The following is a 14,293-nucleotide window of genomic DNA, read 5'->3' on the forward strand; positions in this document are numbered from 1 at the left end:
GTAAGTCTTCCAGACTCCAGGGTTCTGAGCCACAGACAAGGGCCTCTTTCTTGCTGCCATAGTTTCTGCAGGGGCAGGGTTAAGAGCCAAATACTCTGGCCAACTTTTCCCTTCCCCAGCTAGTGCCAGACATGGTTTTTAACAGTTCCTGCCCTCTTATTTAACCAAGACATTTTTTTTTAGCTAGCTTTTGTCCTTCACAGTCGAACAGTGCCTCTTGCAGTTAGAAAAGCCTTGAAACTCTGCTTAGGAATTTTATTACTGCAAATGATTCTTATGAGAGGGGCCCAGGAAGGGGGCCAACAGTTGTAGTTACTTTAGCTTACTGGTTTTAAACTTGTGTTCAGGAGTCCTGTTTGGCAGAAGGGACTTGTCCTCTGAATATTAGAGTTCACTATTTGGCCTTTAGCCACTTGCTGAGCAGAAAGAGTAGAAATAGCCTCACTGAAGTTCCATGCAAATCTGTGTATGATCTTTCCAGCATACTTCCACCCAGCTCTACTGTGTAAATACGTGTATATGAGCCGATGGATTTTAACTGGTTCCCGTTACTGTAGTATTTGAGCATTTGACCATCTTTAATGTAGTTATCCTCACAACAGCCCTATGAAGTAGGGAAGAGGCACGAAGAGGCTATGTGACTTGCCCAAGGGTCACACTGGAAGTCTGGGGCAGAACAAGGAACTGGACACGGGTCTCATGAGTCCCAGGCCAGTTCCCTAATCACTGGACCATCCTTCCAGCTCTGAGTGCCAAAATCAGATGTTCCTCAAGACATTCCACTCCCCAACTCCTGCTCTTGATGTGTAGGATAAAGATGGACCCTCCACATCTCTCCCTAGCCCCAAGCTTGCAGACTAGCATTAGGAGTTTCTCCCCCACCACACTCTCCCTATCAAACTTTTCCTCTATTTTTCTTTCAGATGCTCCTGATGACGTGTTCAGAACAGGTACACACTTATGTAAGAATGATGCCTCGTTGTTACCTGCTTTGAAGAGATTTTTAGACATTGTGTAAATGGTGTGTCAACACGTCTAAACCACCATCCTGGAATTTATCCTTCCCGGGCTAGTATTTGTGAGCTGAAGTCACTAGTAGAACTCCAGCCTGACAACTTTTCAACTTTGTTTAAACTTTTAGTCACAACTACTGTCTTCCATAACAAAGAACGGGACCCTTTCACTAATTTTTTTTTGTATGTTTATTTCCTAAGTCCCTGCTTGTAAGCATTGCTTTTATTCCTGAAGGCTGTGGGAGATCCCGCTGGGAATTGTAATAAGTAGCAGCACTACAAGTCCTCTGTCCCTGAGGCAGGTGTTTGGGGACACACTAGAAACTGCTACAGCGGCGCAGCTGTAGCGTAGACACTTACTACAGTGATGAAGGGGTTCTTCTGTCACTGCAGTAAATCCACCCCTCCAAAGGTGCTAGTTAGGTTGACAGAAGAAATCTTCCATCAACCTCGTGGTGTCTACACTGGGGGTTAGGCCATCTTAATTACATCAGACAGGGTGTGAAATTTTTAACAGCTCTGATACTCCTGCCACTCTCGGCAACAAAAATTCAGTTTGTCGTACATTAGAGATGCATTTATAGGTAAAAATTCTAATCTAGGTGTCAACGGAAAAGTCTTCTGTATGCCTATCACGTATCTATGCTCATGTAGTGATTGGGGCTGGCCACTTGAAGGAATCATGATCATATGCCCTAGGCTGTTATACACATTATCTAGTAGTTGGAGCAATGGCCACCGGCGTTATGATTTCAGGTTTGTATACCCAGTTATACCCAGTTCCACAGCTGATTTACTGTGTACCCATAAGCAAGTTATCCAAACTTTGCAAAAGCTTTCCCCATCTGTAAGATGGAAATTCTTGACCACATTAAAGGGTATTAGAGGGACACTGCCTACTTCTGCTTTCAATCAATAATAGATAAAAGAAAAACCCCACCTATTAGGTATTAACTGAAAGATTTTGTTTGTTTTCTCAGTCTACTTTGTCACAAAGTCTTTGTGCATTGTGTGTATGTGTTCAGTTTCTCCTGTTTTTTTCATATGGCAAGAGGGGAGAGCAAAATGGGGTAAAAGCACAAAATTGGCATAGGAACTTAGGCAAGTATAGGATGTGAATCTACTTAGGAATCTCTTCAGATTGAGTTATTTGATGATGCTTGTAAAGAGTGATGCTCTTGATGAGGTGCTATAAAAGCTATTTTTGGGGTGGGGAAAGACATTAGGTAGCTTAAATAAGCTTTGCACACCCTCATTTCCTTGGACAGAGATTTTTACAAGCTAATCTTGAAATGGTGTCTAGTATGTTTTAAACTAAAACTGGTTAGACTAGCAAAACAAATATCCTATAGATGTGGACCCCAATATGGCAAGGTTCTTGAGGATGTGAAGACAATAGTTAAAGTTGCACATGGGTATTTAAGCACCTTATTGAATCAGCACTTTAATGCAATGATTGCATTTCCATTTCAAAAGAGATGAAAAAATACATACAGCAGAAACCTGTATCTGGAACATTTTATTAAATACAACATTACAAAAATCAGTGCAGACTTGTTAGCTCTTGCCAACTTTTTACTATAAGAAGGTTTCTGAAGCTAAGAAGCTCAGTGTTTCTTTAAAGTTATAAGACCTTTGGCCCTGATCCTACACCCACATAAAGCTTTGGGTCTAGCCACTCAGAAATCATTACAGGATCAGAGCCCTAGATTCCTGGGCCATTTTAAATGGCACCTATTCAAATAAAAGACTAATGGTTAAGCTAAGCTGTTGCCATTAACTGAGTAGGCATTATGCAAACACTTTTCCTAAAATTAATAGCACTGAGGTATCCTGAAAGTTACTACTGCTAGTAAATGTATAACTCAGCTCTGATTTTACTGCTGAATGGAGTTTACACAGATTTAGGCCTCGATTCTGCCAATACCTATGCATAGACTATGCATGTCCTTAAAGTTATGCACATGCTTAAGTCTTGGCAAGGCCTTAGTGAGAATCTCATTTAAATACAGGTCCTAACACAAAAAGAATGAATTATTTTAGTATTTAAATTAACATTTAAAACATTTAATTTCAGATTATCCAGTTTCTCTGTCACATGCCTTTACAATTCAACTATATACAGTATACTTTAACATGTACAAAACCTCTTGTTATAATGCAGTAAAGTTATCTACATAAAGTCAGAGGCTTATCTGGCTTGTTAGAATAAAAACAATCATACAAAGTTTTCACATTCATAAGGGACAAAATAACAAAAATATTGATATAACCTGCATATAAAGTTCTTGCTAATGAGTAACATAACTTATACACCAAGTGAAGATGAATGTTTGTCATGAGCGAGCCATAGCTTCTGTGGCTGATATTAAATATGAAGTGTACCTGACTTGGTACTATGGGACTTGTACATGCAGGACAGTGGGCAAACTAGTTAGTCATTAGTACGAAATTTCAAGTCTTAAAATAGCAACCTACAGTACTGCACAGTATAAGGGCTTGACTGCACAACTAGCTTCTAACAGTTTTACAACCATGATGACTATGCACAGTTTAAAATGGTTGAGGGCTGAACGTTTCTAAAGTCGTGTTACAAACACATTCCAAAGACATTCTATTACAAGCAGAGACTGATCCTAGAACAGTTTCTGAACCTGATTATAACACTGACTTCATCCAGGCTAGCTGGTTAAACTGTGTTAGAACGCCACTCAGTAAAAATGCCATTCAGCAACGGAGGTAAAACTGTACAGAGCCGTGGTTATAAACAGAAAATGATGTGAAAGTCATAGTGTGTGTGGGGGAGGTGGAGAGGGGCTCCTCCGCGTAAGGGATCAGCAGCACACAGTACCAGACCCAAGGATGGTCCAAAACAAAGCAAGTCAAGGAAAAGAAATGGTAACACCAAGGCACACCTTACAACACACCGAAGATGTGTTCAGATTTTTGGGGAGAGGAGGCAGTTTGAATTAAAAAGATCCATTTAGACCCAAAAGGGAACAGTTGTTAAAAGGTCACAGAGCGACGACCAAATGCCTTTAAATGTAACACTTGATTCTAGCTGGATTACCATACAAGATATGACTTCATCATTTACCATGACTGCCACCAAAATTTACTAGGACAAAACTAGAATCTAAAACTAAATAGAATAAGTACCTTTTAGTAAGAGAATTGCTTTAGGTGTGACATACAGCTATTATATAAGATTTTTTTTCTTTTTTCTTCACAAAAACATCTCTAGACTTCGGTAACAACCCAGTAACAAAACGAAGGAAAGATAGGTACTTTTGCTTTAGCAAACATCACTATTGAAAATTTTCATTTTTAGACTGTGTGTACTGAAAATCCTCTTCTTTCCTGGGACTGTTTTAAATTGCGTATTTCCATTTGATGGTGTCCTCTTCAAAAACAGGTTATAACTAAAGAAATGACCACGTCTGGAATCTGGTGACACAGACAGCTGAGTCAAATGAGAAAAAAAAAGTTTAATAGTTTTTCTGCATTTAACTAGTTAAGGAATTAAAACAGTTTACATTTTCAAACAGATTGAGAAATTATTAGTCTTACTGACAAAAATAGGGTTACCAAATTGAAATGTTTACAATCAGGAACATAAATGGAAAAGAGCTTATTAGTACATCTAGCCCATCCCTAAGTAAGTACAGGATTGTTCACTACAAGACCCTGCCTAACATGTATTCTAGATTGCAATATCTAGCTCTGGGACTTCCTGTTTCTCCTGAGAAGCTATTCCAAAGTCCATTAGATCTTGTTAAATAAGATTTTCCTGTTCAGCCTACATTTTCCTCTTTAATTTCATCCCCTCACGTTGATTTTTGCCTCTTGATTCACTCCTCCCAACAAAAAAACCTGCCTCTTACACATGTTAAAGGTGTGTTGCCAGCAAAGATCTCCCCACCATTACCAAATAACAAAATATCTGCAGTTTATACTTTCATTAATCAATCCTTCCAGTCTCTCTGTGCCACCTGTTTCTCTTCTCTAAACTCCCTCCTGTTTATATCTTTTAAGTACTGAGGTGTCCAAAACTGAGCACAGTTCAATATTCAGCTTGAAGTGGACTAAAAACTAGAGAGAGAGAGAGAGAGAGAGAGAGAGTGTGTGTGTGTGTGTGTGTGTGTACACTTTGCATTACCACAGCAACAAGACAGTTTATTTTCTGCTCAAGAGAAAGGGAACTTTTGTTTGACATGCTCATCTAAACCTTACCACGGCTTATTTAAAAAAAAAAAAAAAAGGCCTTTTCTTTTAGAGTAACGAACAAGAATGTAGTTTTGCAACATTTATTTCTAAAAGTGAAGTTTTCCTTCAAAATGAACTAAATTCCTTTAGCAGAAAACTGATGGAATTTGCAAGGCTCACTAACAACTGCCCCCTAGCGCGTAGAAATGCTGACGTGAAATAGAGACTAAATTTAAGGGCAAAGTACAGACACCAGAAAATGTTATTTTCAATTGGTAAGTAATTACCTGATTAAACTAGCTTTAACACTTGAAGTATTTCCAGTGACGTCTCTCTCCGCATACTAACACAAATGGGCTAAATCCTAGTAATATCCTTTGCTCCTGAAACCTCAAACTCTGATGGTAGTTCCATTTCGCTTTAGTTCAAACAGTTTGCTATTGAGTCTTTTGTTGAGAGTAGTTTTTGTTTATTTCTCACCACCTCTATTCTTTCCTCCGCTGAATAAGCCTAACCTCTGATTCACTCTGAATACCTGAAATACCAGTTGGACACAACTGCCTCCTCCATTCTTCTTCCCTTCCTCCCTCACTGTTCTGTAAGAGCCAGTCGAGTCCGTGTTGCTATCTTTTTATTCATGCCTTCATCACATTAATCCTGTTATATGGTGACTGGACCTCCTCAGTCATCAAAGTGTCATCAATCAATCTTCCGTGTTTGCTACTATCTTAGCATAGAGCCCATACTAATCATGCAACTCAAGTTCCTTAAATAACACATGACCTGAAGTTCTAACTCTCCCAATCTTGCATCACTTTGCACTTGGTGCATACACAGTACTTAGAGCACAATTTCCAAGGAGCATTTGAAAAAGCAAAATTTGGCTGAAGAACTGCCAGGTCCCACTAGAAAGTATGTTAAAACACCAGCGGGGGAGGGGAAATCCTGACAACTCTGTCTGTACAGCACCCAGGGACATGTAAAAAATGAGACCTGTATCTCTCTAATGTACTTGCCTCAGAACAACTCTTACCTTGGTTTGAATTAGTGCTTTACAGTTACTAATATTGAATCCATCTTCTAAGTCTTCATTTATTTTAACATTTGTCTCCTCCAAACCATCTTTGTTGTCTCCTGAGAAGTTCTAATAAACAAGGAGCATAATTTAAAACACTTCATAATATTAAGTGTCCATCAATGTCAGAAATGTTTTATTCAGGAATGGGCTTTGGCCCTCTGAAAAAAGGTCCCCCTCTCTCAGGACAAATAAGCAAATAGGTGTTTAACTTTATTTTTCAAAGTTGCAATCTAAAACCCTGGCCTGTAATCAGATCTGTAATGTGTATCCCCTGCCGCCACCTACTTCTCATTGACTTCAGTGCAGTTCTGTGCTGGGGCAAGATTCTGTCCACTTGGATCACACAGCTTGCTTGTGGCCTAAAAAGTTGCTTGGAGACTATTCTTACTAGTTTTTTGGGTTAGGCCTTATGTACACGAGAAAGTTGTTCTATTTTAACTGTACCAGTATCACGAAAGTGGTACCACCCCCTACTAGGGATGCTCTTATATAGTATAATGTGAGAAAACCTGCTTGAATACAGAAAAAACCCTCCAGCCACACACTCCTAATTGTCACCTACCACCCCGCAATGGAACCCATACTGGGTCTTATTAAACAACTAAAACCCATACTTGGTGGAGACCACATCCTGAAAGAAATATTGCTTGAACCCCCTCTTCTGGCCTTCAAAGCTCATCTTCAGAAGAAAGCTTCCCGCAGACAAGGACCCACCAACTCAAAACAGCATCCGATCCTGCCATCAGTGGCGGATTAACACACGAGCCCACGCCTAGGAGCCCTAGCCATTTTGGGGGCCCCCCACAGGAGCCTGGGTAGAAGTAGGGGGGCAACTGCCACCAGAATGGTGGCACTGCCCCCTGCTTCTCCTCTTCCCCCTGAGGTCCCACCTCCTGGTCAGACCAGAAGCCAGAGCCAGGCAGTGGTAGGAATTGCCGAGGGAGCCTGGGCCACTCCAGGAGTGTGAGGCCCAAATGTTCTTTGTGCCCAGGGTCCCAGTAAATCATAATCCGCTTCTGCCTGCCATAACAACAGATGCAAAACCTGCAGATAAATCTCCACTGCTATACCCCGCCCCCCACAACACACCTTTCAAAGTCCACGGGTACTGCATATGTCTGTCCCAACTCATGGCGTACCTCATGCATAAGGCTAAGATTTTGTCACGGATATTTTTAGTAAAAATCAGGGACAGGTCATGGGCAATAAAGAAAAATTCACGGAAGCCACGATCCCTGATTTTTACTAAAAATATCCATGACAAAATGGGAAGCCATTGGGTAGCTGCAGGGGCCGGCTAGGAGCCCTAGGGGCCCCCACCACGCACGAGGGCTCAGAGTTGTGGGGGTACCCCTGCCCCCAGTGGTGGCAGGGAGCAGCTGGGGGTTGCAAGGATCCCCAGCTGGGATCCCCCTGTCCCCCACGGCAGTGGGGAATTGTGGGGGCCCTTTGCTGCCCATGGCAGCTGGGGACTGTGGGGTACACCTGACCCTCACCCCCCCCCCCGCGGCAGCAGAGAGCTGCTGGGTACCCTCACTGCTGCTGGTGGCTGGGAGCCCCAGCGCCCTGCCACCTACCCTGCAGCTCGTAGCTGCTGCGGGCTGAAGTCACAGAGGTCTTTGGAAGTCAGGGATTCCGTGACAAAACTGTAGCCTTACTCGTGCAGTGCACTAAAGTGCTCCAATAACAACCCTGTGGTTGAAACTAGACAATCATCTCTCAAATGAACACCCTCCGATAAATAAGACAAAACCACTATATCACCCGCGGGCAAACACTTTTCACAAAATCATCACTCCATATCTGATCTCTCAGTCCTCATCCTCAAAGGAAATCTGCACAACACCTTCAAAAGACGAGCCTGGCAGTTTCAATTCATAACTTTGCTAGAAATCATAAAGACATGGGAATTATGGCTTATTACAACACCTTGCAGTCCCATAACCCCCATTTTTTGTCCTATGACTGCACAGGTAATAATAAGCCACTTCACTTTGAATGGACCCAGAGATCAGTGGCGCTCAATCTTTCCAGACTACTGTACCCTTTTCAGGAGTCTGATTTGTCTTGGGTATCCCAAAGTTTCACCTCACTTAAAATCTACTTGCTTACAAAATCAGACATAAAAATAGAAAAGTATCACAGCACACTATTAGTGAAAAATTGCTTACTTTATACCATATTATTATTAAATAAATCAACTCGAATATAAATATTGTACTTACATTTCAGTGTATAGTATATAGAGCAGTATAAACAAGTCATTGTCTGTGTGACATTTTACTTTGTACTGACTTCACTAGTGTTTTTTATGTAGCCTGTTGTAAAAGTAGGCAAATATCTAGATGAGTTGATGTATCCCCTGGAAGACTACTGTGTACCCCCAGTGGTATATGTACCCCTGGTTGAGAACCATTGTCTTAGATATACGTGTTAACTACTTATGCTAAACAATCTGTTCCACCTTGTATTTAGGTGCGACAGCGAGTACCTTTCCCAGACCTGAAGAAGAGCTCTGTGTAGCTAGAAAGCTTGTCTCTTTCACCAACGGAAGTTGGTCCAATAGAAGTTATTACCTCACCCATCTAGTCTCTCTAATATCAGCATAAAGACATCTTATACCAGTATATTTATTCCTGTACAGAAATAGGGCTAACTGTACCAGTATAAGGTGCTGTGATGGGGTGTACCTATCCCACACCAACCCCAAAAGGGTTAACTGTGCTTTGCAAACTGAGGAAGCCCCGCCCCCCCAACTCTGCTGGGCATGCTCAGCTTGGAGGCAGAGTATAAAAGAAAGCAGCACAACTCAGTCTGGGCATGCTGCTGAAGGGGGAGGATACAGACTGCAGGCTCCAACTGCAGAGCCATGGCACGCAGAGTTCCCAATGGACTCCAGGCTGTCTGACGATCCCAGAGAAGAGATCGTGCCAGCAGGATCTATGCCACCTGAGGACCTCAGAGACCTGGGGGAACCATGGAGCACTACTGAGGGAGAAAGGGTAGGAAGCAGCCCAGGGAACTTAAACCTTTCTCCAGTGAGTGAACCAGGGAACCAGTCAGCATGTTTCGGGAGGATCCCTGCTGACTCGGTGGTGAGCACCCCACCACCACAAGGCCCTGGGCTGGGACTCAGAGGAGCAGGGAGGGCCTGAGTCCTGTTGCCCTAGGCGCCATATACCCCGAGTGGTGCCCCATTTCACCAATGGGCCAACAGACCACCTAATTCTACAGAGTGGGGTGACTTTATTGACTGACCATTGGGCCACGCCGCCCTGGGAGGGAAGGCTATGCTCTTGATACTGGCCACACTACTACATTCATAGTAAGGGACATCAACATAAGAACTAACTGGCTGCGGTACAGCCTTTTCCCTTCTTTTTGACAACACATGATCTGACACCCCGTGATGGGGTGTACCTAGCCTGTGACAGGTGCCTTCATACTGATATAATTGCATTCACACTAAGAGAATAGTAATGCTCTAACTAGATCAATTAAAAATAAAATCACCCCTCTAGCCAACATAATTATACCAGTATAACTCCTGTGTAGACCAGGTCTTGCATGACTAACCAGCACTGCAATTTTGTTTGATTAAACTCATGTGAAAGGTTTGATTAATTAGGTAACACCAGGAGTTTCAAATAGCTTTCCTGATAGTTGCCTAACAGCAACTATTAATGAAGATATCGTTCCCTCTGAAAAGCCGAGCAAGATTAAATTTGTGCTAACTAAACAAGTGATTATCATAAAAAGCTACCTCCAATTAATCTTTCCAACATAAAGAGAATGAATAGTAACAATTCTGCTTTGAGAGTTTAATATGTTGCTGTTTTTTAATCTTTGAATTTATTTAAAACATGTTTTCTCTATTTTTTTAATCCTGAAATGGGTGAAATGATTTGAGTAAAAGCAAACTGAATATTGTGTTCTAACCTGTACAGTTAAGCCAGATATTCAAGCATTCAGAACTTAACTGGACTAACTGATTCCTTGTGAAAAATGGAGCAGTCCAATTTCCACTTAAGTCAAGTCAACTGACTTCACTGGGCACTGGATTGAACCCATAATGTCTTGTATAAATTCTTATAACCCCTCCACCTCAAAGTAGGCGAAAAAACCCTACACTTGTGGAACTCTGCCAACTAAATCAGAAATTGATTCCAAACAAAGTGGCATACTGTCATTACAACAGAAACTTCAATACATTCTCTACTTTAAATTGGCAAAGACAGCCAGAATTTGGTCTTTGCATCATTATAATAGTTGTAACATCTTAGCAGAGAAGTCTTAAACTAAGGGCTTGTCTACACATGACAATTCATCTGGAATAAAGTAGGGTGTGAAAAGTGGAACAACTATTCCTGATTTATTCCATTATTCTGGAATAAGTGTGTCCACACAAAGAATTAATCAGGAATAACTCCCTGTATAGACAAGGCCTTACATCATCAAAAAGGCCCTAGCTGAAGACATTAGCATTTGCGATCCACCAAAATACACTTCCTAGTGCAGCTGTGTGACTTACGCATATTTTTTCTGCCTGGATGACTTAAATGAAGACAAGTTTAAATCAAACTCTTACAGTGGTGTTCTAGCCAAACATATTTTTTAAATTACCTTTTGATTTATATCTATTCCAAGAGCAGATAAGTAGTTTTCCTGGCAGTGGGATTTATTCCAGGGACATCTTAAACCCGTGGTGCTATCGGGGTGCCTAAGAGTTCTCCAGAGGTTTCCAGAGTCAATGCTAGAAAAGAAATGCAACTTGAAATTGTAGTTCATAGAAAATTTCCAAACAAAATCAATGATCTTGAGCCCATACCTCATATAAAGCCATTATCTAACTTTCAATTCTAATGCAACCTCCCTGGAGACAACTGTACTGGGGTACACCCTGAACCACCTACTATGGAAACGGACTTTCTTAGAATTATTTGTCCAAGTCATCAATCCAACTTGCTAACAAAGATGCATGATATCAATGATGTAAGCAATGGCAAAAAAATTGTGCATGATTTTTTTCATCAAATAAATAGCCATACAGTAAGAGCATGTCTGAGAGTGCTTTATATGCCCACATATCTCCAGAATGAGTAGAAGTAGACAGGAAATATGCATTAGAAAAATCACGATCCAGAGGTGGTGGTGTCCAATTCATGTTGTGGAGAGCAAGCAGGTACAAAACAGAGCTCTACTTATTTCTCTTCAAAGGCAGCTAACCTACAGTTTGGTTAGTCTGTGTCGCTCAACCCTCTTCCTTATTTCAGCTTTCGGGCTGCACTGAGCCAGCCTGATATTCATGTGGGTTACCTTTCATATTTGGTCTCATCTGGGTAGGTGTGATTTCCTTCTCTGTGATGCTCAAACAGTATTTAAAGCAAAGGCCCAGCTCCAAGGAAACACAGAGGAAAAGAATTAGGCATCTAAATCAGGATGTCAAATTGCAGAAGCCTAACTACTTATTCTATTCAGGTTCTTTTGCCATGTTCATCACCACACTATCTGTGTGCCTTCCAGTAGTGCATTAACAATGTGGCTAACATCTGTCATGGGTAGTTTGTCACATAGAATATTTAGGTTCCTTGTATGTTACATAGCACCATAATATTGGTGTGCCTTCCAAGAATTAAAAATAATCTCTTTTTCCTTTCCCAACAGTAAGCTACCTGATCAGCTTGGTGTGCATGTGAGGAGTTTACTGAGGGAAAACTCAATAAAAACATTTATTTTATTGCATGCGTTAATCCTTGGACCGTCACTAATATACAGAACAAATAACCAAGCCTACTTTTTAGTTACAATGTTCTAGATGTATGCAGAAACCAGAACAGCTACTAGTGCAGAAGCAGAAATCTTTCAAAAACAGGTAACAAGTTGATCAGCATTCCAGCAGATTTAACAGCCAAATTACCCATTTAAACTGCTGTTAACTTCATAAACTCCAGGAAGGAAACCAGATGCACCACTGATTAGGGAGAGCATGTAGCTTAACAGGAGGAGCAATAATTACTGGGAGACTTGGGAGGCTGTCAGAAAAGTACCAATGACTGGGAAAGAAGGACCTGTGTTGCTACTCTTGATGAAAGAGAAACAACACAGACATGCAGGAAAGAGAAGGAATGCTGACAACAGAAAGAATACACTGTCTGTTGGTGTCCAGCATTCCAGGAATTTAGTAATCAGAAGTGCTACCAAAAGCAGTAAGAATTCTACAAAAAGAATTAATAACACTGATAAGTGGACCGTTATGCTTTTCAGGGACTAGAAAAACAAACCCATTTCCTTTCTGAACCCAATAATCTGATCAAATTACTGTCCTGATTAAACAACTGAAATAGCTTATTTTAAATTGAAACAAGTAAGTCCACTCTCCTCCCCCCAATTTCTTCTTTCAGAAAAATTAACAGTATTATTGCCGGGTGTTTGAATTTTTATTTAAACTCATTACCAAAGCTGTCTCTTCGCAAATTCAGGAATCCCAATGTCTTCATTATCTGTGTCAAGAACTTGATCTAAGCTTCTTATGCTCTCTGTGGACTGTGGTAGAATGACTTCTGGAAAACTCAACTTAAAAATATCCTCATAGCTGAGATTGGCCTAGAAAAAGCAGAGTTTTATTACACACCTCATAAGGTGGCCAATCGTGCAGTTCACACAGGGCCTGATCCAAAGCTTACTGAAGTCAATTGAAGTTTTTTCCATTGACATTAAGCTTGATGCAAAGCGCAGTAGTAGTGGCACACCACCCACTAAAATCTACAAGTGTTTTGCTTGAATAAAGTATCAGGCTCAGAGTATGTGACGGACGTAGATACACATACATCATGTTTATACATTCAATTAAATGAGGTATATTCACATTATATAAGTAGTCAATAGTTAACTATATGCACACAGTTTACAGGATATCCAATAAAGCTGAAATGAATCTTTGTTTACTTCCTTGCGTGCGCCACATGAAATGGTGTTTTTCTTTAATTGCTGGTGTAGAGCCAGAAGAGAGAACTTGTACATTTGTTCCTCCTATGACAATAATGACTGAGGATTTAGAGGATCAGGTCCTTATCTACATGAATGACTTTTACTCATGCAAAGAGTCCCAGTGCAATTAATAGGATTACTTGCAGGGGTGTGGACTGCTCACACGAGTAAGGCTATGCAGAGTCAAGCCTTGTTCTAGAAATGCTCAGTCTATCTGCTCCAAAGTTTTGATTTTGATCTTTTAATTCCATTTTTGCCCTGAATGATAGAATTATTTTAATGATTTTTAAAAAGTTTGTTTGGATTGCAATATTCCTTTAGTGTAGGGTTACCATGCGTCCGGTTTTTCCCGGACATATCCGGCTTTTCGGCAATCAAACCCCTGTCCGGGGGGAATTGCCAAAAAGCTGAACATGTCCGGGAAAAATACCGGCCGGGCACTTCCTCTCCCGTGGCTGGTCTGCTCCTCCCCTGACTCAGACTTCGGCTCTGTTTAAGAGCCAAGCTGCCCGAGCCAGCGCTACCGGCTTCGGGCAGCCCCCTTGACTCCAGACCCCGTGCGCCGGCCGGGCACCTCCCGTCCTGGGGGCCAGCTGCTCTGCTCCGGCAGCACAGGGTCCGGAGACACAGGGGCTGCCCGAAGCCGGTAGCGCTGGCTCAGGCAGGTTGGCTCTTAAACAGAGCCGAAGTCTGAGTCGGGGGAGGAGCAGAGCAGCTGGAGCTGGGGCGGAGAAGTGCCCGGCCGGCGGCTGGGGTCCAGAGGCAAGGAGGCTGCCCGAAGCCGGAGCGCTCGGGCAGCTTGGCTCTTAAACAGAGCCAAAGAGTCAGGGGAGGAGCAGGGCAGCTGAAGCCCGGGAGGGGAAGTGCCCGGCCGGGGGCGCAAGGTCCGAAGGCATAGGGGCCGCTCGAAGCCCGAGTGCTACCGGCTTCATGGTTTGCCGAGCAGCCTCCAGACCCTGCGCCCCCGGCTGGGCGCTTCCCCTCCCGGGCTCCAGCTGCGCTGGGGAAG

The 14,293-nt window shown here is 42.1% G+C and overlaps 1 protein-coding gene across 3 annotated transcripts in view; it reads right to left on the reverse strand.

The window, feature by feature from the left end:
- Positions 1-2,514: 2,514 nt before the first annotated feature.
- Positions 2,515-14,293, reverse strand: part of CLBA1 (clathrin binding box of aftiphilin containing 1) — a 17,808-nt gene continuing 6,029 nt past the window's right edge. For all 3 annotated transcript variants that reach the window (XM_034768991.1, XM_034768992.1, XM_034768993.1), the window contains 4 exons: positions 12,752-12,900; positions 10,921-11,050; positions 6,253-6,363; positions 2,515-4,476 (listed from right to left, as the gene is read on the reverse strand). In XM_034768991.1, coding sequence (XP_034624882.1) covers positions 4,309-4,476; positions 6,253-6,363; positions 10,921-11,050; positions 12,752-12,900 — 558 coding nt within the window. In that variant the 3' untranslated portion in view covers positions 2,515-4,308. The remainder of the gene's footprint in view (positions 4,477-6,252; positions 6,364-10,920; positions 11,051-12,751; positions 12,901-14,293) is intronic.

The sequence above is a fragment of the Trachemys scripta genome, chromosome 4 (assembly GCF_013100865.1).
Source record: "Trachemys scripta elegans isolate TJP31775 chromosome 4, CAS_Tse_1.0, whole genome shotgun sequence".
In the NCBI taxonomy this organism is placed as follows: Eukaryota; Metazoa; Chordata; order Testudines; family Emydidae; genus Trachemys; species Trachemys scripta.